General features: G+C 43.3%; 1 protein-coding gene across 1 annotated transcript; it reads right to left on the bottom strand.

Annotated features, from left to right (window-relative positions):
• LOC127312920 (factor of DNA methylation 2-like) lies at positions 1–3,441 on the bottom strand. Its single transcript, XM_051343455.2, has 6 exons — positions 3,295–3,441; positions 1,794–2,006; positions 1,389–1,696; positions 996–1,180; positions 603–812; positions 1–495 (listed from the first exon to the last, which is right to left on the bottom strand). The coding sequence occupies exons 4-6, from the start codon at positions 1,005–1,007 to the stop codon at positions 256–258; spliced, it is 462 nt and encodes a 153-aa protein (XP_051199415.1). The 5' UTR covers positions 1,008–1,180; positions 1,389–1,696; positions 1,794–2,006; positions 3,295–3,441; the 3' UTR covers positions 1–255.
• Between the last annotated feature and the right edge of the window lie 22,255 nt (positions 3,442–25,696).

Raw genomic sequence — 25,696 nt, 5'->3', positions numbered from 1 at the left:
TTACAAAACCCCAATATCTGTCAGATTTTTTCATCTTTGTACCGCTGACAATACAAGGTATTTGGCACATTTGGTAATAAGTACCAGTTTGATGTTTTAGAAGATGAAATACTTAAATCTTAAACCAAAAAGCAGTGACCAAACCGTTCCTATGCTCCAATCAGGAGATTCAGGAGTCAGGGCAAACTTCATGTAGTGTTGGCATGCTCATGTCAGACAATACACTTACAGCAGAATCAGCGAGACGGCTGTATGTCAGTATGTCCTACGGAGCTGTTTGAGTTCCTTCAGTTGGTCTAAGATATACTCAACACACTCCTCAACTGTGGCCTTCCTCCCTTCCTTGTAGTTCCAAAAATCAACGGCACGCTCTGTTCCGTCGGTGTTGTACTGTTTTCTCTCCACCAATGCACCAATGACAGAATTGTAGGGGCCTTCTCCCCATGCCATCTTCAGCTCTTGCAGCTTATCATCATCAACATCTATGACCTCCTCCTAGTCACGTAAAGGTGCACACATGCTCTGTTAACCTCATAAAATGATAATATACATGCTTCAAGGTGCCAAAGTGTTAACCGTATCTTTCTAAAAAAAAGCTTTACCTGAAGGTTGCCATCAACTGTGACTGTCTTGAAGGGCTTCCATTCTGGGTTATTGAGCAGCTCCAGCCACAGGTTGTAAAGTTCAGAAGCTTTCGCCCCAGATTGACTAGGAGGCAGTTTCATAGCACAAGCATCCAGGAACGGCTTCTCACTTAATTTTCCCATTTCCTTTATCCCAAGATGCGAGGCAGCATCAATTTCAGTGAACCCCTGGAATACAAATTCGGTATAAATCAAATGTCCAACTCTCATGTACCTCAAATTTACAAATGTAGTATGCAACATGTATGTGTATGCTATGCTCACATCGAATTCATGGATATAGAATGTATCGCGAATGTATGCAGTATCTAGGTAGATGCTCAGTCAAAGTTCAGGGATTTATGATCGAACCTTGATCAGCATTTGCCTGACCACCTCCAAGGCTCCAAGTCATTGCCTCGGCTTGCCCTCTGGACAATGACCGGGTAATTAAGCAGTTGTGGATAGGACTTGCGTTTCTTTAGGCGATTTCTGTCAGAATCATTTACCAATGGTCCTTGGAGCAGCATTTCCCGTTTATGTGTTGACCTTGTTACCTGCTTACAAAGAGAGACTTCTATAATCACAATAAAATCGAACAAGAAGGAAAAGTACTGAACTTTAAGTTTGATATGCTTGTAAAGAAAGAGTATCATCATAGAACACAAAGGATTAAGTTAGAAACTCCAAAATTTAATTTCTGTTCATTTTGAATGAGTGATGATGTGCAAGACAAAGGCTGCATGCCTTAGTGTTTATGTTTACCCTTCTCGAAGGTACAGGCTCAGGACCAGGAGCACTTCCTTTCTGTTGCAGAAGCTGAGTGTGCATGGCTTGAGTCTCCTGAAGCCTCTTCCTTAAAACATCCAGCTCTTCGTTCTTTTGAGAAAGTTTCTCTTCTCCCACCACAAGCTCCTCCTTTGCCACCACATTCTCATGGTTTGCCGCCTCATGTTCATGTTTTTCCGCTACAAGTTGCTCTTTTGCCTCAACAAGTTCATGTTTCGCGGCCGCAAGCTCATTCTTTACAGTTACAAGCTGCTTCTCCATTGATGCCACCTGATCCTTGATTACTGCGGGAGTCCAGCTTCATAAGTCAGGATCCTAACTGCAGGTTCACGCACTAATTTAGGAGCAAAAAATGAACAATACTAATGAAAGATCACGAACCTTGATAACCATCCACCAAATTCTTCTTCTCATCTATGACCATATTAATCATATCCAGGTATTCCACTTTCTCATCCCGGAACTTTTTGTTCTCTTCTATGAGTTTATCAATCATAGCCTTGATTTCCAGGTAGTCGACATTTGCATCCCTATGGTAGCATATCTTTGACTGAAGTTTAAAAATTAAGACATCAACGATGTCGGCCATATAGCCTGCAGGTTCAGTGGCTAGCAGAGCATCACAAGCATATTATAGGTCATTTAAAACGGACAATAAGCATAAGAACACCTCAAATGGGTCATTTACAATTTCATCAAGGCAAAAGTCAACACAAGGCTTATTCCACCATTTTGTGGCCCTACACCTGTTGTCGAAACAGAGCAAAGTAAACTGAATTTTTGTATAATAAACAGCAATGTCACTGATAATATCTTTTTTGCACCATCCACGATAGTAACGGAATGGACATCAAGCATAATAACACACTTTTCATTTGGACCATCCAGAAATTCATCTACAGAGAAGGGTTCACATTTTACGGTGCCCCGCATGCTCATTATTGCTCATTTCATGGATTTTGATTGACAAGAACTGGAAACCTATGTACTAATAATAGAGTTGGGGATTGGACAATGTGTGCTTAGCTATTTTACCTCCTAGTGGATGGAACGAGAGGAATCAATAGCATATGATCTTTGCAAAATTATTATCTATAAAATTGATATTCACAAAAGTAGCCAGGGCATCAACACTGACCATGACCATTGCAGGGCTACAAGGTACAAGCTAAAGGAACAGTGTCTGCCCAACTATCCATGCAAATAATGCGACCTGACAGCAATCCACATCAAGAAAGACACTCACACAAATACATACTGAAATCTAGAGCTGGAATAAGAAATCTAAGAACAAAAAATGGTGGAAAAGTTCCCAGAAGAAACCCATGAAAAAAGCAACACATTCACTCCAACTGCCAAATGATGAACAAAACGAGTCACAAGTTCTGAACTTGCAATTTCTGATTTCTGACAAGCACACCAAAATCAAATATTAGGATTTCTAGAAAAAAAAAACAAATTTTAAGGTTTCTAGAAAAGCATTGCAAAGAACACATATTTCTTCCTAACCTCCAAAGAGAAACCCATGCACAGCGAATAAATCGTTGAGGGGGGAAATGTTGTTTTTTTTTTTTTTTTTGCCCTTTAGGAAGGAGAACAGCAAAAGAATTGGAATAAATTTCACAACCGAGAGGTAATTTTACAAACAAACGAGGAGACTCCCTTTAACCCTGTAAAAAAACACAGAGGCCAATCTTTATTACTGGTGAATTTTTTTAATTATCTTATCATTCCCCAACCAACCAACAAGAACAGTCACAAGCTAGCACAGAATAACAACAGCATGGTGAGAAATCTGAACCTTTCACGACGCGCAAGAACTCTGCAGTACGATCGGACAGAATGTTGTAGGCAGGAGAGGAAGACGAGGAGAGGCACTCACCAAGCAAGGCACCGGTGGTCTGAAGGATTAAGGAAGGCTAGTGGGAGTGTAGCACTACCTCGCACGAGTCAAAGGTGTGATGTATTTTTTGAGTGAATAAATGGTGTGAACTACCGTGAGTAGATGGGACAAATGGCATGATTTCTTTTGAGATCCGATGGGATATTTTGGTTAGTCCTTTGAAAAAACTAGAAGGAATAAGATAGCCGTAAATAAATTTGAAGTGGTTCTGCTGTTTTCTCGAAGAAAAAAAAAACTAGAAGGCACGATGAAGGGGTCTTGTACAAGAGAAAATTGCATGAGCACCAAAAGTTGCAGGTAAACTATAATCAAAATAAATTTTGCAGCTGATCTCAGCTTTTGGACTAACAAGTTACAGCTGGATTAGCCACGGCGGAAATTTTTTTTTTTGCGAGGAAACGGCTGGTGATATTAAAGCACGACAGGAACAAAAAGGAATCCAACAAAGAGCAAAAATACAACCCAGTCCTTGAGCAACTCGATGTCGCCGGAGCGGAGAAAGACGTGCCGAAGGCGCGCCACTTCTGCATCTCTCCACAAGCCTTGGATCGAGAGATGTCTTGGGCTAACACGAGCCCTTAATAGCGTATTTGACATGTGTGGCCAGATTTCTATAGGGTATACAACATTATTTAAAAAAAACAGAGCATCATGGACGAAGGTTTTATGGCAAGATATAGTGAAAAAGAAATATATACAGGGTAAACTTGTAGATTTTTAAGGCATGAGTAGTCTGACTCGGCTTCCTGGGCTGAGCTTCTGAAGATTAAAGACCTATATTTGAGCTTTTGTCCTTTTAAGTAATAATAAAGCGTCTTTTATGGGAAAAAGATATTTGAGATTTTGTTGAGGGCTTTGCCATCATTGCCTTACATCAACTTCAATAAAAAGGTTGTTTGTGTTACTTTGATATAGAGGTGGTCCTTGGGTCTTCTCGCGTTAAGACGGTGTTCTGCTTGATGCGTTTCTTGACTTGCAGCAACAACATCGGAAAGTGGGGATGGCACCGTTGGTGTAATAGAGAGTCCTATCTTTTAAGATGAAAATCCAAGGTTTGGCCTTAATTGAACCCCTATCCTAAAGGCTTTCAGTGTCATCTTTTTTGATGCAAGCATGTATATATGGTGTAGGAGAATAAGTTGTAATCCCAAGAGTGGTGATCATACTTTTTATGTACATATCCTTTCAGTTGTTACTCTTTCTGGTTGTTAGGTATGGGCATAAAACTTTATTGTGGTTTGATGGTTAGATGGCTTTATGTCTAGGTGATTGGAGCTAGTCTCGTTGATTTCAGTTATTTTGTTTTCTTAATATTGTTCTCTTGTTTCCCACATGGAGTGTGACACCTGGAATCTATTATTTATATCTTGATATAGTGGTCTCTATGGAAAAATGCAAATGATACCCGTGTCTCACCTCACGACCCCTTCTCCTCTCCCGACCCCGTGCGACCACCGCAAGGCCGCACTGGGCGGCCACGAGCCGCCGGCCTTCGCCCCCCTCTCGCGTCCTTGTCCATTCCCCGCCATCGGATCCATCACTAGGAAAACTCCTTGTGGTGCGGCGCTGGTGGACCTTGTAGGGCTTCCCAAGATCTCAGGTGGCGGCGGGCCCTCTCTAATCTCCAGCACTGTTGGCGGGCAGTAGCGGTCGATGGGCTTTGTTGGTGGATCTACGGGTGGTGGGGCTGGTAGGAGGCGGCGTTTTTTGCGCTCGATCTATGGCCTTGCCTATGATCGGTGGCCTTCTCCCAACCTTGATGCCTTCTCCTTCCATTAGTCGGTGATGTCCGCGAAGGCCCTCGGGCAGCCGTTGATGGCTATTTGCGTGGGGGCTCGGCGTAAATAAAGGTGACGGTCCTAGGACCTTCTCATGCCATGATGAAGAACCTCTTGTTGCATGTCTTTATTGATCTGGATGGAGTGTCGAGTTCCGGAAGGCTCCGTCGACGATCATTATTGGACGACAGGCCGGAGATTGCCAGATCAGATGGTATTCGGTCGCGCACAACTATGTTAGTCTGATCGTTTGGTTTCAGATGGAGCGATGCCGAAGCTCTGCGGTCTATTTCCATCGTTGATGGATTTTCCCTATGCAAATTAAGTTATAATTATTATTTTTTTAGCAAAAGTGGGTTTTGCACTCTTGCTGCTTGTCTGTATGTTGCCCAACCTAACAAAACAAACATATTTTTGTGTTCGAAATGATTCAGGCCGCTGCCCAAAATGCCACCATATTATTGGAACATATATTATTAAATGATCATAATAAATTAACATACAACATGTACACTTGCATACAACAAATGTAAAGTGGTGGTGGCGGCGGTGAAACACCCCTGCGCCGCTGCACGCACGACCCCTCGCTGCATCGCCGCCTCCCTCCCCACCCGAACCCTCCCTGCACCACCGCCCCTCCAACCTCCACCACCGTCCCTTCCCTCCCCTACTCCTTCCTCCCCACCAGATCTTTGCCCCGGGTCGTCTCACGCGAGGCGGCTCCGGGCGACGACCCAAACCCTAGAAGGCATCCGATCTTCTTCTTCCCGGCCGCTACCGCCGCCGGGGTCGGTGGTGGTAGCCATGCCCGGCTGCCAGAGGCAGGGGCAGTGGTGGTGCGCCCATGGACTCCCCTTCGTGCAGAGGCAGGGTCTTTCAGGGGCGGCGACGGTGGACGGCGGGTCTGGTGGTGGTGGCCTTCGGCTACATCACCTGGATCATGGCGGGGGACGCGGTGGTGTGGCATAACTCGTTGAGGCGGAAGGGTGGCATCGGGTTCGGGCGGCGGTAGCAAGGTACATGGTCACGGGGTGGCGGCAATGAGGCTCGGCCAGGATATCCTGGCGGGAAGCAGCCGGCCGTCTCCGCGTCGTGGGCATGCGTAGCCACTATCCCGACGACTGCCGGCCTCCATAGGTCGGGTTGGGGGAGGAAGATGGATTGTGGTTCCCAGTCATGGCGGCAGTGTGGGGGCCGTCCGTTCCGGCTTTCATGGTGGTGGTCCTAGGGTTCTTCTTTCGCGAAGATGAAGACGTTCCGGATGTCGATCTTTCTTCATCTTGCCGGAGTGATGAGTTTCGGAAGGCTCCGATAGCAAATGGAACAGTGCATCTTTTGCCTGGAGTTCACAGGTTCGGGTGGTATTCGGTCGCACGCACTCATGCTTTTATTCCGACCGTTTGGTTCTGGAGGGAGCAGCGTGAAGCTCTGTGTTGACATCAAGAGACTTTTGGTCCATGGTGAAGTCAGAAGGAGAAGGCGGGATTGGGGGATTAGCTAAAGAAGGTCCATGTCTTTGCGATGTTGAGGAACTTCTTGGTGTTCTGGGGTTCTCAGCAGTGGTATGAAATTGGGGGCGGCAACACAGGTGAAGTTCACAATCCTACTTTTCAGGGTGAAAACCCAATGTCTGACCTTAACTGGTTGTGTCTGGCAATAACCTTATTGGAGGCATTGTTTTGAGAGCATGGACTATTTTCAGGGTGAAAACCTAAGATCTTTGGTCGGGCGGCGATGATGCTGGTGCATTGTTTCCTTCTTGGAGGCGTCGCTTTTGGAGATTCTGTATTTCAGGTGTTGTCTTGGTGGTGGATGTATTGATGTAGCTATACCTGGGATACTGTGGTGGGACTTTTATTTATTAGTTTCTTTTCTCTTTTTAGTTGTGTGCATCCGTACAACCATTAGGATGTTGCGTTGTTGCATATACTAGGTGTAATTTGTATCTTTTGATATTAATATATTCTTTTTATCGAAAAAATACCATAAGAAATTGAACTAGAGTTTCTCGATCGCATATATGACAATCTGATACGAAGATTCCTCTGACCAGACCTTCTGAAGGATTAAGCTCCGTGTGCACAGGCATGTTTAATTTGAATTTTGCAGGCTAAGACGACAGTCAGCCTGGCAGTTAGCTTGCCCCCGTCATCCTGCACTGTACTAGCCGTGTCTTGATGTTTATGGGCACGTTTGGTTGCTTGCATTCTCCTTGGCTCGCATCGGGTTCACAATTTTCGACCCGTTTGGATGCATGCAGCCCACTGCGTTCTTGCATGAACCGAGTTTTAAAGCACCCCCGGTACAGGCCCTGGAGGAACGCCCAGAATGGCAGTTTCTCCGGGGCCAGGCCCGTTGCGGCCAGAAGCCTGCACATGTGGAGAAGGGAGGCGGAAACACCGCATCCTTTCAGGAACACGCGCCATAATTAGCCTCACCGCTCCCCCTCTCCTTCCTCTTAGACACGACAGCACTCTCACCTCCCCCAAATTATCACATCACCCGGCGGTTCCGCTCCCACCGACCAATCCGCCGGACCACCGCACGGAGGAGCACCACTACCGGAGGAGGGGACCTCGGCGAGCAGCACCGCGACATCGGCCGCAATCTGCTCCGCAGTCTTCATCGGCATCTCGACTTCGCCCGCGACCTCGAGCTCATCCTCGGCCGGAACAATGGCGGTAACGACCTCTCCTTCTCACCTTCGTACTCGTTCTGGCAGAACATGCCATTCTCGGGGATTTCCGACAACATGCACATTAGATCTAGTAGGGTTTCCGGTAGGATAGCGGTCGGATTGACGTTTGCAAGCTGTTTGTCCACATTTTTTGATATTCTTGTCCAGTTCTTGCTTTTGACGGCCTCAATTAGCTTAGATTTGTTACTCTAGTATCGGATTACGGTAGATCCTTCCTAGATCGGGCTTTGGATTGCTGAAACTGGAAGATCTTACTGCGAATGCAAAGAGGGGAAGGGTTTTTTGTGCTGGGGTTTAGCATGTTGAGATTGATGTGCGGAATGAGTCGCGGTAATTTGTTGTAGATTGTGTAGTTTCTGATTGAACTAGGCCGATGATTGTAACGGGTAATCATAGTGTGAGGAGATGATTGATCAGAACCTATGGCATGACTGAACATCACCATGCCATTGCTTCAGGTCAAACATCTCATCCATATGTGCTTATTCTATGAGGGCTATGTTACCTTGCTTTCCATGTTTGTACTTCTTCAGTTGTTCAATGGCCAATGATTTAACTATGGCACAACGGAAGGCAGAGTGCTGCCCTCAAACTTAGTCGTGTGTGTCATATTACTTGCACACTAGACTTAGTTTGCGGGCAGTCCCTTTGCCTGTCGTGTGATCCTACATATATGAGGCCTCGTATTGGTTTGTCTAGTGCATTGGCCAATGATTCAACAATGGCACACTGGAAGGCAAGGTGCTGCCCTCAAACTTAGTCGAGGGTGTGTGATATCTTGCACACTAGACTTAGTTTGAGGGCAGTCCCTTGAGCTGCCATGTGATCCTACATATATGAGGAACCACATGTCTCCAATGTTCGTTTTCATCTATATACTTGTGAGGAGGCACACCTCTAATGGCATGTGTTCTTGTGGCAGACTGAGAAGCTCAAGCTTGGGTCACCTCAGACCCCCGACGAGGGACCGTCCAAGAAGCGAAGGACGGCTAACGTCGGCCACTTCCAGCCGAACGTAGGGCCAGACCAGTTCCTGCGCATCGTCTTCAAGCCAACCTTCAACCGGCTAAGGATCCCTCATGATTTCATCAGGTGGTTCGGAGAAATCCCTTCGAACATTATCGTCACTGATGTCTACGGGAGCTTCTATTCTTGTAGACAGTGTTGGGCCTCCAAGAGCAGAGGTTTGTAGAACAGCAGCAAGTTTCCCTTCAGTGGATCACCCAAGGTTTATCGATCTCAGGGAGGAAGAGGTCAAAGATATCCCTCTCAAGCAACCCTGCAACCACAAAGCAAGAAGTCTCTTGTGTCCCCAACACACCTAATAGGTGCACTAGTTCGGCGAAGAGATAGTGAAATACAGGTGGTATGAATAAGTATGAGCAGTAGTAACGGCGCCAGAAAAGTGCTTTGCTGCCCAGGACTGGCGTGTGGTTGATGGTGGTAATATTGCGGACAGTACAGATGCAGTAGAACAGTAAACAAGCAGCGATAGCAGTATTTAGGAACAAGGCCTAGGGATTAAACTTTCACTAGTGGACACTCTCAACATTGATCACATAACAGAATAAATAGATAAATGCTAGACTCTACACTCTCTTGTTGGATGATGAACACCACAAATTGCGTAGGGCTACAAGAACCCTCAATGCCGGAGTTAACAAGCTCCACAATATTCGATATTCATATTTAAATAACCTTAGAGTGCAAGATAGATCAACACAACCAAACCAAGTACTAACATAGCATGCACACTGTGACCATCACACTATGAAAGGAGGAATAGATCACATCAATACCATCATAGTAATACTTAACTTCATAATCTACAAGAGATCACAATCATAGCATAAACCAAGTACTTCATGATGCACACACTGCCAACATTACATCATGGAGGAGGAATAGACTACTTTAATAACATCACTAGAGTAGCACATAGATGAATAGTGATACAAAACTCATATGAATCTCAATCATGTAAGGCAGCTCATGAGATCATTGTATTGAAGTACATAGGAGAGAGATTAACCACATAGCTACCGGTACAGCCCCGAGCCTCGATGGAGAACTACTCCCTCCTCATGGGAGACAGCAGCGTTGATGAAGATGGTGGTGGTGTCGATGGAGAAGCCTTCCGGGGTCACTTCCCCGTCCCAGCGGCGTGCCGGAACAGAGACTCCTGTCCCCCAGATCTTGGCTTCGCGATGGCGGCGGCTCTGGAAGGTTTCTCGTACCGTGGCTTTTTCGTATCGAGGTTTTAGGTCGAGGGGCTTCTTATAGGCGAAGAGGCGGCGTCAGAAGGTCAACGAGGCGACGACACCATAGGGGGGCGCGGGCCACCCCTAGGCCGCGCCAGCCTATGCTCTGGTGGGCCTGTGGCCCCCCTCTGGCCTCTCTCGTGTGTTCTGGATGCTTCCGGGGATTCTAAGCTCTTCGGCGTTGATTTCGTCCAATTCCGAGAATATTTCCTTACTAGGATTTCTGAAACCAAAAACAGCAGAAAACAGGAACTGGCCCTTCGGCATCTCGTCAATAGGTTAGTTCCAGAAAATACACAAATATGACATAAAATGTGCATATAACATGTAGATATCATCAATAATGTGGCATGGAACATAAGAAATTATCGATACGTCGGAGACGTATCAGCATCCCCAAGCTTAGTTCCTGCTCGTCCCGAGCAGGTAAATGATAACAAAGATAATTTCTGGAGTGACATGCCATCATAACCTTGATCATACTATTTGTAAGCATATGTAGTGAATGCAGCGATCCAAACAATGTAAATGACATGAGTAAACAAATGAATCATATAGCAAAGACTTTTCATGAATAGTACTTTCAAGACAAGCATCAATAAGTCTTGCATAAAAGTTAACTCATAAAGCAATAATTCAAAGTAAAGGCATTGAAGCAACACAAAGGAAGATGAAGTTTCAGCGGTTGCTTTCAACTTGTAACATGTATATCTCATGGATAGTTGTCAATGCAAAGTAATATAGCAAGTGCAATATGCAAGTATGTAAGAATCAATGCACAGTTCACACAAGTGTTTGCTTCTTGAGATGGAGAGAAATAGGTGAACTGACTCAACAATAAAAGTAAAAGAATGGCCCTTCAAAGAGGAAAGCATCGATTGCTATATTTGTGCTAGAGCTTTGATTTTGAAAACATATAGAGATCATAAAAGTAAAATTTTGAGAGGTGTTTGTTGTTGTCAACGAATGGTAGTGGGCACTCTAACCCCCCTGCCAGACAAACCTTCAAAGAGCGGCTCCCATTTTATTTTTATTTTTGTGTGGCACTCCTTCCAACCTTTCTTTCACAAACCATGGCTAACCGAATCCTTCGGGTGCCTGCCAACAATCTCATACCATGAAGGAGTGCCTTTTTATTTTAGTTTTATTATGATGACACTCCTCCCCACCTTTGCTTTCTCAAGCCATGGCTAACCGAATCCTTCGGGTGTCGTCCAACAATCACATACCATGGAGGAGTGTCTATTTTTATTAATTAATTTGGGACTGGGAATCCCATTGCCAGCTCTTTTTGCAAATTTATTGGATAAGCGGATGAAGCCACTAGTCCATTGGTGAAAGTTGCCCAACAAGATTGAAAGATAAACACCACATACTTCCTCATGAGCTATAAAACATTGACACAAATCAGAGGTGATAAATTTTGAATTGTTTAAAGGTAGCACTCAAGCAATTTACTTTGGAATGACGGAGAAATACCATGTAGTAGGTAGGTATGGTGGACACAAATGGCATAGTGGTTGGCTCAAGGATTTTGGATGCATGAGAAGTATTCCCTCTCGATACAAGGTTTAGGCTAGCAAGGCTATTTGAAACAAACACAAGGATGAAGCGGTGCAGCAAAACTCACATAAAAGACATATTGTAAACATTATAAGACTCTACACCGTCTTCCTTGTTGTTCAAACTCAATACTAGAAATTATCTAGACTTTAGAGAGACCAATTATGCAAACCAAATTTTAGCAAGCTCTATGCATTTCTTCATTAATAGGTGCAAAGTATATGATGCAAGAGCTTAAACATGAGCACAACAATTGCCAAGTATCACATTATCCAAGACATTCTACCAATTACTACATGTAGCATTTTCCGTTTCCAACCATATAACAATTAACGAAGCAGTTTCAACCTTCGCCATGAAAATTAAAAGCTAAGAACACATGTGTTCGTATGAACCAGCGGAGCGTGTCTCTCTCCCACACAAGCATTTATTCAAACAAAAACAAAAACAAGAAACACACAGACGCTCCAAGTAAAGTACATAAGATGTGACCGAATAAAAATATAGTTTCAAGAGAAGGAACCTGATAATTTGTCGATGAAGAAGGGGATGCCTTGGGATCCCCAAGCTTAGATGCTTGAGTCTTCTTGAAATATGCAGGGATGAACCACCGGGGCATCCCCAAGCTTAGAGCTTTCACTCTTCTTGATCATAGTATATCATCCTCCTCTCTTGACCCTTGAAAACTTCCTCCACACCAAACTCAAAACAACTCATTAGAGGGTTAGTGCATAATCAAAAATCCACATGTTCAGAGGTGACACAATCATTCTTAACACTTCTGGACATTGCTCAAAGCTACTGGAAGTCAATGGAACAAAGAAATCCATCCCACATAGCAAAAGAAACAATGCGAAATAAAAGGCAGAATCTGTCAAAACAGAACAGTCCGTAAAGACGAATTTTATTGAGGCACCATACTTGCTTAAATGAAAATGCTCAAATTGAATGAAAGTTGCGTACATATCTGAGGATCACTCACGTAAATTGGCATAATTTTCTGAGTTACCTACAGAGAATTTTGCCCAGATTCGTGACAGCAAAGAAATCTGTTTCTGCGCAGTAATCCAAATCTAGTATCAACCTTGCTATCAAAGACTTTACTTGACACACCAAAACACAAAACTAGGATAAGGAGAGGTTGCTACAGTAGTAAACAACTTCCAAAACAAAAATATAAAACTAAGTACTGTAGCAAAATAAACACATGGGTTATCTCCCAAGAAGTTCTTTCTTTATAGCCATTAAGATGGGCTCAGCAGTTTTAATGATGCACTCGCAAGAAATAGTATTTGAAGCAAAAGAGAGCATTGACACGCGTACAGCACGCGACCGTTGGGAACCCCAAGTGGAAGGTGTGATGCGTACAACAGTAAATTTCCCTCAGTTAGAAACCAAGGTTTATCGAACCAGTAGGAGTCAAGAAGCACGTTGAAGGTTGATGGCGGCGAGATGTAGTGCGGTGCAACACCAGGGATTCCGGCGCCAACGTGGAATCTGCACAACACAAACCAAGTACTTTGCCCCAATGAAACAGCGAGGTTGTCAATCTCACCGGCTTGCTGTAACAAAGGATTATATGTATAGTGTGGATGATGATTGTTTGCAGAAAACAGTAGAACAGTATTGCAGTAGATTGTATTTCAGTATAGAGAATTGGACCGGGGTCCACAGTTCACTAGAGGTGTCTCTCCCATAAGATAAACAGCATGTTGGGTGAACAAATTACAGTTGGGCAATTGACAAATAAAGAGGGCATGACCATGCACATACATATTATGATGAGTATAGTGAGATTTAATTGGGCATTACGACAAAGTACATAGACCGCTATCCAGCATGCATCTATGCCTAAAAAGTCCACCTTCAGGTTATCATCCGAACCCCCTCCAGTATTAAGTTGAAAACAACAGACAATTGCATTAAGTATTGCACGTAATGTAATCAGTAACTACATCCTCGAACATAGCACCAATGTTTTATCCCTAGTGGCAACAGCACATCCATAACCTTAGAGGTTCTTGTCACTCCTCCAGATTCACGGAGACATGAACCCACTATCGAGCATAAATACTCCCTCTTGGAGTTACTAGCATCAACTTGGCTAGAGCATCTACTAATAACGGAGAGCATGCAAGATCATAAACAACACATAGACATGAATTGATAATCAACATAACATAGTATTCTCTATTCATCGGATCCCAACAAACACAACATATAGAATTACAGATAGATGATCTTGATCATGTTCGGCAGCTCACAAGACCCGACAATTAAGCATAATGGGGAGAAGACAACCATCTAGCTACTGCTATGGACCCATAGTCCAGGGGTAGACTACTCACACATCACTCCGGAGGCGACCATGGCGGCGTAGAGTCCTCCGGGAGATGATTCCCCTCTCCGGCAGGGTGCCGGAGGCGATCTCCTGAATCCCCCGAGATGGGATTGGCGGCGGCGGCGTCTCTGGAAGGTTTTCCGTATCGTGGCTCTCGGTACTGGGGGTTTCGCGACGAAGGCTATTTGTAGGTGGAAGGGCAGGTCCGGGGGCCACACGAGGGGCCCACACTACAGGTCGGCGCGGCCAAGACCTGGGCCGTGCCGCCCTAGGGTGTGGCCACCTCGTGGCCCCACTTCGTCTCCTCTTCGGTCTTTTGGAAGCTTCGTGGCAAAATAGGACCCTGGGCGTTGATTTCGTCCAATTCCGAGAATATTTCTTTACTAGGATTTCTGAAACCAAAAACAGCAGACAAAGAATCGGCACTTCGGCATCTTGTTAATAGGTTAGTTCCAGAAAATGCACGAATATGACATAAAGTGTGCATAAAACATGTAGATATCATCAATAATGTGGCATGGAACATAAGAAATTATCGATACGTCGGAGACGTATCAGCATCCCCAAGCTTAGTTCCTGCTCGTCCCGAGCAGGTAAACGATAAACAAAGATAATTTCTGGAGTGACATGCCATCATAATCTTGATCATACTATTTGTAAAGCATATGTAGTGAATGCAGCGATCAAAACAATGTATATGACATGAGTAAACAAGTGAATCATATAGCAAAGACTTTTCATGAATAGTACTTCAAGACAAGCATCAATAAGTCTTGCATAAGAGTTAACTCATAAAGCAATAATTCATAGTGAAAGCATTGAAGCAACACAAAGGAAGATTAAGTTTCAGCGGTTGCTTTCAACTTGTAACATGTATATCTCATGGATATTGTCAACATAGAGTAATATAACAAGTGCAATATGCAAGTATGTAGGAATCAATGCACAGTTCACACAAGTGTTTGCTTCTTGAGGTGGAGAGAAATAGGTGAACTGACTCAACAATAAAAGTAAAAGAATGGTCCTTCAAAGAGGAAAAGCATCGATTGCTATATTTGTGCTAGAGCTTTGATTTTGAAAACAAGAAACAATTTTGTCAACGGTAGTAATAAAGCATATGTATCATGTAAATTATATCTTACAAGTTGCAAGCCTCATGCATAGTATACTAATAGTGCCCGCACCTTGTCCTAATTAGCTTGGACTACCGGGATCATCGCAATGCACATGTTTTAACCAAGTGTCACAAAGGGGTACCTCTATGCCGCCTGTACAAAGGTCTAAGGAGAAAGCTCGCATCGGATTTCTCGCTATTGATTATTCTCAACTTAGACATCCATACCGGGACAACATAGACAACAGATAATGGACTCCTCTTTTATGCATAAGCATGTAACAACAATTAATTTTCTCATTTGAGATTGAGGATATTGTCCAAAACTGAAACTTCCACCATGGATCATGGCTTTAGTTAGCGGCCCAATGTTCTTCTCTAACAATATGCATGCTCTAACCATAAGGTGGTAGATCGCTCTTACTTCAGACAAGACGAACATGCATAGCAACTCACATGAAATTCAACAAAGAGTAGTTGATGGCGTCCCCAGTGAACATGGTTATCGCACAACAAGCAACTTAATAAGAGATAAAGTGCATAAGTACATATTCAATACCACAATAGTTTTTAAGCTATTTGTCCCATGAGCTATATATTGTAAAGGTGGAGGATAGAAATTTAAAGGTATCACTCAAGCAATTTACTTTGGAATGGCGGAGAAATACCATGTAGTAGGTAGGTATGGTGGACACAAATGGCATAGTGGTTGGCTCAAGTATTTTGGAAGCATGAGAAGTATTCCCTCTCAATACAAGGTTTAAGCTAGCAAGGTTATTTGAAACAAACACAAGGATGAACCGGTGCAGCAAAACTCACATAAAAGACATATTGTAAACATTATAAGACTCTACACCGTCTTCCTTGTTGTTCAAACTCAATAATAGAAATTATCTAGACCTTAGAGAGACGAAATATGCAAACCAAATTTTAGCATGCTCTATGTATTTCTTCATTAATGGGTGCAAAGCATATGATGCAAGAGCTTAAACATGAGCACAACAATTGCCAAGTATCACATTATCCAAGACATTATAGCAATTTACTACATGTATCATTTTCCAATTCCAACCATATAACAATTTAACGAAGAAGAAACTTCGCCATGAATACTATGAGTAGAGCCTAAGGACATACTTGTCCATATGCTACAGCGGAGCGTGTCTCTCTCCCACAAAGTGAATGCTAGGATCCATTTTATTCAAACAAAACAAAAACACAAAACAAACCGACGCTCCAAGAAAAGCACATAAGATGTGATGGAATAAAAATATAGTTTCAGGGGAGAAACCTGATAATGTTGTCGATGAAGAAGGGGATGCCTTGGGCATCCCCAAGCTTAGACGCTTGAGTCTTCTTGATATATGTAGGGGTGAACCACCGGGGCATCCCCAAGCTTAGAGCTTTCACTCTCCTTGATCATGTTGTATCATCTCCCTCTCTTGATCCTTGAAAACTTCCTCCACACCAAACTTAGAACAACTCATTAGAGGGTTAGTGCACAATCAAAATATACATGTTCAGAGGTGACATAATCTTTCTTAACACTTCTGGACATTGCACAAAGCTACTGAAAGTCAATGGAATCGAAATATCCATCGAACATAACAAAACAGGCAATGCAAAATAAAAGGCAGAATCTGTCAAAACAGAACAGTTCGTATTGACTAATTTTATTGAGGCACCAGACTTGCTCAAATGAAAATGCTAAAATTGAATGAAAGTTGCGTACATATCTGAGGATCACTCACGTAAATTGGCATAATTTTTTGAGTTACCTACAGAGAATTTTGCCCAGATTCGTGACAGCAAAGAAATCTGTTTCTGTGCAGTAATCCAAATCTAGTATGAACTTTACTATCAACGACTTTACTTGGCACAACAAAACACTAAACTAAGATAAGGAGAGGTTGCTACAGTAGTAAACAACTTCCAAGACACAAAATAAAAACAAAGTACTGTAGTAAAAACACATGGGTTGTCTCCCATAAGCGCTTTTCTTTAACGCCTTTCAGCTAGGCGCAGAAAGTGTGTATCAAGTAACATCAAGAGACGAAGCATCAACATCATAATTTGTTCTAATAATAGAATCAAAAGGTAACTTCATTCTCTTTCTAGGGAAGTGTTCCATACCTTTCTTGAGAGGAAATTGATATTTAATATTACCTTCCTTCATATCAATGATAGCACCAACAGTTCGAAGAAAAGGTCTTCCCAATATAATGGGACAAGATGCATTGCATTCAATATCCAAGACAACAAAATCAACGGGGACAAGGTTATTGTTAACGGTAATGCGAACATTATCAACTTTCCCCAAAGGTTTCTTTGTAGAATGATCAGCAAGATTAACATCCAAATAACAAATTTTCAGCGGTGGCAAGTCAAGCATATTATAAATTTTCTTAGGCATAACAGAAATACTTGCACCAAGATCACATAAAGCATTACAATCAAAATCTTTAACCTTCATCTTAATGATGGGCTCCCAACCATCCTCTTGCTTTCTAGGAATAGAGGCTTCGCGCTCTAGTTTCTCTTCTCTAGCTTTTATGAGAGCATTTGTAATATGTTTTGTGAAAGCCAAATTTATAGCACTAGCATTAGGACTTTTAGCAAGTTTTTGCAAGAACTTTATAACTTCAGAGATGTGGCAATCATCAAAATTCAAACCATTATAATCTAAAGCAATGGGATCATCATCCCCAATGTTGGAAAAAATTTCAGCAGTTTTATCACAGGCAATTTCAGCAGTTTTAGCAGTTTCAGGCAGTTTTTCGCGTTTTGCATTAGAAGTGGAAACATTGCTAACACCAATTATTTTATTAGTAATAGTAGGAGGTGCAGCAACATGTGTAGCATTAGCATTACTAGTGGTGGTAATAGTCCAAACTTTATCTATTTTATCTTCTTTTTCATTTTCTTCTCTTTCCCACCTAGCACGCAATTCGGCCATCAATCTTATATTCTCATTAATTCTAACTTGGATGGCATTTGCTGTAGTAACAATTTTATTATTAAGATTTTCATTAGGCATAACTTTCGATTTCAAAAGATCAACATCAGCAGCAAGACTATCGACTTTAGAAGCAAGTATATCAATTTTCCCAAGCTTTTCTTCAACAGATTTGTTAAAAGCAGTTTGTGTACTAATAAATTCTTTAAGAATGGCTTCAAGTCCAGGGGGTGTGTTCCTATTATTGTTGTAAGAATTCCCATAAGAATTACCATAGCCGTTGCCATTATTATAAGGATATGGCATATAGTTGTTACTAGAATTGTTCCGGTAAGCATTGTTGTTGAAATTATTATTTTTAATGAAGTTGACATCAACATGTTCTTCTTGTGCAACCAATGAAGCTAACGGAACATTATTAGGATCAACATTTGTCCTATCATTCACAAGCATAGACATAATAGCATCAATCTTATCACTCAAGGAAGAGGTTTCTTCGACAGAATTTACCTTCTTACCTTGTGGAGCTCTTTCCGTGTGCCATTCAGAGTAGTTGATCATCATATTATCAAGAAGCTTTGTTGCTTCACCAAGAGTGATGGACATAAAGGTACCTCTAGCAGCTGAATCCAATAGGTTCCGCGAAGAAAAATTCAGTCCTGCATAAAAGGTTTGGATGATCATCCAAGTAGTCAGTCCATGGGTTGGGCAATTTTTAACCAAAGATTTCATTCTTTCCCATGCTTGTGCAACATGCTCAGTATCTAATTGTTTAAAATTCATTATGCTACTCCTCAAAGATATAATTTTAGCAGGGGGATAATATCTACCAATAAAAGCATCCTTGCATTTAGTCCATGAATCAATACTATTTTTAGGCAGAGATAGCAACCAATCTTTAGCTCTTCCTCTTAATGAGAAAGGGAACAATTTTAATTTTATAATGTCACCATCTACATCTTTATACTTTTGCATTTCACAAAGTTCAACAAAATTATTGAGATGGGCAGCAGCATCATCAGAACTAACACCAGAAAATTGCTCTCGCATAACAAGATTCAGTAAAGCAGGTTTAATTTCAAAGAATTCTGCTGTAGTAGCAGGTGGAGCAATAGGTGTGCATAAGAAATCATTATTATTTGTGGTTGTGAAGTCACACAACTTAGTATTTTCAGGAGTACCCATTTTAGCAACAGTAAATAAAGCAAACTAGATAAAGTAAATGTAAGTAACTAATTTTTTTTGTGTTTTTGATATAGCAAACAAGATAGCAAATAAAGTAAAACTAGCAACTAATTTTTTTGTATTTTGATTTAGTGCAGCAAACAAAGTAGTAAATAAAACTAAGCAAGACAAAAACAAAGTAAAGAGATTGGGATGTGGAGACTCCCCTTGCAGCGTGTCTTGATCTCCCCGGCAACGGCGCCAGAAATTTAGCTTGACACGCGTACAAAGACGCGACCGTTGGGAACCCCAAGTGGAAGGTGTGATGCGTACAGCAGTAAGTTTCCCTCAGTTAGAAACCAAGGTTTATCGAACCAGTAGGAGTCAAGAAGCACGTTGAAGGTTGATGGCGGCGAGATGTAGTGCGGCGCAACACCAGGGATTCCGGCGCCAACGTGGAACCTGCACAACACAAACCAAGTACTTTGCCCCAACAAAACAGCGAGGTTGTCAATCTCACCGGCTTGCTGTAACAAAGGATTAGATGTATAGTGTGGATGATGATTGTTTGCAGAAACAAGTAGAACAAGATGTGCAGTAGATTGTATTTCAAGATAGAGAATTGGACCGGGGTCCACGGTTCACTAGAGGTGTCTCTCCCATAAGATAAACAGCATGTTGGGTGAACAAATTACAGTTGGGCAATTGACAAATAAAGAGGGCATGACCATGCACATACATATTATGATGAGTATAGTGAGATTTAATTGGGCATTACGACAAAGTACATAGACCGCTATCCAGCATGCATCTATGCCTAAAAAGTCCACCTTCAGGTTATCATCCGAACCCCCTCCAGTATTAAGTTGAAAACAACAGACAATTGCATTAAGTATTGCGCGTAATGTAATCAGTAACTACATCCTCGAACATAGCACCAATGTTTTATCCCTAGTGGCAACAGCACATCCATAACCTTAGAGGTTCTTGTCACTCCTCCAGATTCACGGAGACATGAACCCACTATCGAGCATAAATACTCCCTCTTGGAGTTACTAGCATCAACTTGGCCAGAGCATCTACTAATAACGGAGAGCATGCAAGATCATAAACAACACATAGACATGAATTGATAATCAACATAACATAGTATTCTCTATTCATCGGATCCCAACAAACACAACATATAGAATTACAGATAGATGATCTTGATCATGTTCGGCAGCTCACAAGACCCGACAATTAAGCATAATGGGGAGAAGACAACCATCTAGCTACTGCTATGGACCCATAGTCCAGGGGTAGACTACTCACACATCACTCCGGAGGCGACCATGGCGGCGTAGAGTCCTCCGGGAGATGATTTCCCTCTCCGGCAGGGTGCCGGAGGCGATCTCCTGAATCCCCCGAGATGGGATTGGCGGCGGCGGCATCTCTGGAAGGTTTTCCGTATCGTGGCTCTCGGTACTGGGGGTTTCGCGACGAAGGCTATTTGTAGGCGGAAGGGCAGGTCAGGGGGCCACACGAGGGGCCCACACTACAGGTCGGCGCGGCCAAGACCTGGGCTGCGCCGCCCTAGGGTGTGGCCACCTCGTGGCCCCACTTCGTCTCCTCTTCGGTCTTCTGGAAGCTTCGTGGCAAAATAGGACCCTGGGCGTCGATTTCGTCCAATTCCGAGAATATTTCTTTACTAGGATTTCTGAAACCAAAAACAGCAGAAAATAGCAACTGGCACTTCGGCATCTTGTTAATAGGTTAGTTCCAGAAAATGCACGAATATGACATAAAGTGTGCATTAAACATGTAGATATCATCAATAATGTGGCATGGAACATAAGAAATTATCGATACGTCGGAGACGTATCAAGCATCAAGAGGCAAATTCAAAACAAATTTAAGTCTAACATGCTTCCTATGAAAAGGAATCTTGTACACAAATAAATTCATGAAGAGCAAAGTGACAAGATCAGGAAGATAAAACAAGTGTAGTTTCAAAAATTTCAGCACATAGAGAGGTGTTTTAGTAACATGAAAATTTCTACAACCATATTTTCCTCTCTCATAATAACTTTCAGTAGCATCATGAGCAAACTCAACAATGTAAGTATCACATAAAGCATTCTTATCATGAGTCTCATGCATAAAATTATTACTACTCCCAACATAAGCATAATCAATTTTATTAGTTGTAGTGGGAGCAAATTCAACAAAGTAGCTATCATTATTATTCTCATCATCAAATATAGGAGGCATATTGTAATCATAATCAAATTTATCCTCCATAACAGGTGGCACCAAAAGACCACTATCATTATAATCATCATAAATAGGAGGCATATCATAATCAACATAAACTTTCTCCTCAATACCCGGAGGGCTAAAAAGATCATTTTCATCAAAACCGACCTCCCCAAGCTTAGAATTTTCCATAGCATTAGCAACAATAGTGTTCAAAGCATTCATACTAATAACATTCCCATTAGCATGCATATAAAGTTCCATGGGTTTTTTAATTCTCTCTTCAAACACATCATGTCCTAATTCAAGATAAAGTTCATAAAGATCTCTCATATTTTTGTTGTTTTCCATTATACCTAACTAGTGTAAACAAGAAACAAAAAGATGCAATTGCAGGATCTAAAGGAAATAGCTTCGAACACAAACACAATGGCGCCAAAAGTATCATTACCTGGAACCGTAGTATGAGTGCCTTTTACCTTTCCTCCTCAAAGAACGGCGCCAGAAAAGTGCTTGATGTCTACGGGAGCTTCTATTCTTGTAGACAAGTGTTGGGCCTCCAAGAGCGAGAGGTTTGTAGAACAAACAGCAAGTTTCCCTTAAGTGGATCACCCAAGGTTTATCGATCTCAGGGAGGAAGAGGTCAAAGATATCCCTCTCAAGCAACCCTGCAACCACAAAGCAAGAAGTCTCTTGTGTCCCCAACACACCTAATAGGTGCACTAGTTCGGCGAAGAGATAGTGAAATACAGGTGGTATGAATAAGTATGAGCAGTAGTAACGGCGCCAGAAAAGTGCTTTGCTGCCCAGGACTGGCGTGTGGTTGATGGTGGTAATATTGCGGACAGTACAGATGCAGTAGAACAGTAAACAAGCAGCGATAGTAGTATTTAGGAACAAGGCCTAGGGATTATACTTTCACTAGTGGACACTCTCAACATTGATCACATAACAGAATAAATAGATAAATGCTAGATTCTACACTCTCTTGTTGGATGATGAACACCACAAATTGCGTAGGGCTACAAGAACCCTCAATGCCGGAGTTAACAAGCTCCACAATATTCGATATTCATATTTAAATAACCTTAGAGTGCAAGATAGATCAACACAACCAAACCAAGTACTAACATAGCATGCACACTGTGACCATCACACTATGAGAGGAGGAATAGATCACATCAATACCATCATAGTAATAGTTAACTTCATAATCTACAAGAGATCACAATCATAGCATAAACCAAGTACTTCATGATGCACACACTGCCAACATTACATCATGGAGGAGGAATAGACTACTTTAATAACATCACTAGAGTAGCACATAGATGAATAGTGATACAAAACTCATATGAATCTCAATCATGTAAGGCAGCTCATGAGATCATTGTATTGAAGTACATAGGAGAGAGATTAACCACATAGCTACCGGTACAGCCCCGAGCCTCGATGGAGAACTACTCCCTCCTCATGGGAGACAGCAGCGTTGATGAAGATGGCGGTGGTGTCGATGGAGAAGCCTTCCGGGGGCACTTCCCCGTCCCGGCGGCGTGCCGGAACAGAGACTCCTGTCCCCCAGATCTTGGCTTCGCGATGGCGGCGGCTCGGAAGGTTTCTCGTACCGTGGCTTTTTCGTATCGATGTTTTAGGTCGAGGGGCTTCTTATAGGCGAAGAGGCGGCGTCAGAAGGTCAACGAGGCGACGACACCATAGGGGGGCGCGGGCCACCCCTAGGCCGCGCCAGCCTATGCTCTGGTGGGCCTGTGGCCCCCCTCTGGCCTCTCTCGTGTGTTCTGGATGCTTCCGGGGATTCTAAGATCTTCGGCGTTGATTTCGTCCGATTCCGAGAATATTTCCTTACTAGGATTTCTGAAACCAAAAACAGCAGAAAATAGGAACTGGCCCTTCGGCATCTCATCAATAGGTTAGTTCCAGAAAATGCACAAATATGACATAAAATGTGCATATAACATGTAGATATCATCAATAATGTGGCATGGAACATAAGAAATTATCGATACGTCGGAGACGTATCAGTCACCACCAACACTAGTTGCTACTGGAGGATGACTACGGTGAGAGAAGGCGATGACGCATACATCGACCAGGGGTGGGCGCCCTTCACCGTCGCTCATTAGCTGCATATAGGCCAGTTCCTCGTCTTCAAGAAGGTGTCCACCTTCCAGTACAATGTGGTCATCTTCAACTACACCTGCACTGAGGTGATGACCAGGTGTCGTTACCATGGCGACGCGACCATGTGTGTCATCTTCCAAAGTCATGTCTGAAGCTCCTGGTCTGTGTGTACTTGCTGTTCTAGTCGTCTATTGAACTATGATCGTCTATGGTCTGTCGTGAACTATGATCGTCCTGTGTCGTGAACTATGAACGTGTTTGAACTATTATCAGTGCTAAGTTTGTCTGAACTATGAATTGTGTTCTTGCTTGTGCTATTGATCGCTGGTAACCTCACCACCGAAGGTAAGAGGTAAGCAGAAGCAGTTTCTGGGTTGCAACCAAAAAACAGCGGCGCCGTTCTGGGCTGCTACAAGGCCTGAAAACCGACCTACCAAACGGGCAGAGCCCAAATCTCCACGGGGCCGAAAAAACTCTATGCAGGCCACCAAACAACGTGGCTTTTATGGCCCATGGCCCATCAACGACGCGCAGGGGACTCCTTCCCGCTGTGCCAGTGGTGCGGGAAAGTGATGCAGGCTACCAAGCGCACCCTATGTGACTTGATCAGTTTGTAGTCCGAAACAAACAACCCTCCTCAATGGAGGGATGAATGGATAGATGAGTCCACCTCTGTAGCGCCATCTTCTTCCTCGTCTAGACAGCGCGGTTGGATGCGTCATCTCCTACATCATCGCTAGGCCACCAGAACATGATTGCAAAGGGCGCGTTTGGTGGCTTGCATGCTTCTTGGCTCGCATCGGGCCAGCAATTTTCTGCCCGTTTAGATGCCTGGGCCGAGCCGCGTTGTTGCATCACACGGTTCTCAAGCACCCTTGGGACAGGCCCTGGAGGAACACCGGAATGACAGTTTCTCCGGGGCCAGGCCCATTGCGGCCAGAAGGCTGCACGCATGGGGAAGGGAGGTAGAAACGCCGCGTCCCTTCGGGAACACGCACCATAATTAGCCTCACCACTCCCCTCTCCTTCCTCTCAGTCGTGACCACACTCCCACCTCCCCCAAACTCTCACATCACCCGGCGGTTCCCCTTCCGTCAGACCGATGCACGGAGGAGCACCGGTACCGGAGGAGGAGACGTCGGCGAGCAGCAGCGTGACATCGGTCTCAATCTGCTCTGCAGTCTGTATCGGCATCTCGACTTCGCCCGCGACCTCGAGCTCATCCTCGGCCGGAACAATGGCGGTAACGACCTCTCATTCTCACCTCCGTAGTCGTTCTGGCAGAGCATGCGATTATTGGGCAGTTGCGACGACATGCACATTAGATCTGCTATGGTTTCCATTAGGATAGGGTTCGGATTGATGTTTGCAAGGTGTTCCTCACCATTGGTTGATGTTCTTGTCCAGTTCTTGCTGTTCGCGGTCTCGATTTGCTTAGATCTGTTACTCTAATATCGGATTGCGGTATATCATTCATAGACCGGGCTTTGGATTGGTGAAACTGGCAGATTGTATAGTGCATGCATAGAGGTGAAGGTTTTTTTGTGTTCGGGTTTAGCATGTTGTGATTGTTGTGCGAGAGATTAAGCTGAGTCACACTAGTTTGTTCAGATGCAAGAGGAGTGGGAGGACTTGAAGAACGAAGTTGCTATGCTCAAGAATATCCAGAGAACACAAGCGCAAGTGATGAGGGCTAAGAAACAGGAGACAGAAAAAAGGCTTTGAGGCTGAGAAGAGAAAGCTAGAGTATGACATATACGATCTGCTTCAAGTGAACTTTGCAATCTAGGACAAGCTCAAGAGGATCAGGGCTACTTGTGACGAGTGATGAATGTGATGTAGATGTACTGTATGAAAATTTGTAATGTAGCCTAAGTAGAATTTGTAATGTACCCTAAGTACCACTCGTAATGTACTCAATTTGAACTGCTACTTGTGTTGTTTCTTGATTGAACTAGGCCAATTATTATAACCTAGGATCATAGTATGAGGAGATGATTGATCAAAACCTATGGCATGACTTAACATGGCCATGCCATTGGTTCTGGTCAAACATATCCTACATATGTCCTCATTGTATGAGGCCTCTGATACCATGCTTTGCATGTTTCTGCTTCTTCAGTTCTGTA

Source organism: Lolium perenne, chromosome 7 (genome assembly GCF_019359855.2).
Source record: "Lolium perenne isolate Kyuss_39 chromosome 7, Kyuss_2.0, whole genome shotgun sequence".
Classification (NCBI taxonomy): Eukaryota; Viridiplantae; Streptophyta; class Magnoliopsida; order Poales; family Poaceae; genus Lolium; species Lolium perenne.
The sequence above is the reverse complement of the archived record's forward strand: the minus strand, read 5'-3'. Positions and strand labels throughout refer to the sequence as shown.

Bases quoted from the DNA above. Each gene is read 5' to 3' on its own strand.
- LOC127312920 (XM_051343455.2), bottom strand. The intron at 496-602 runs GTAAAGCTTTTT...TTACGTGACTAG, and splicing joins CAGTTGATGGCAACCTTCAG to GAGGAGGTCATAGATGTTGA.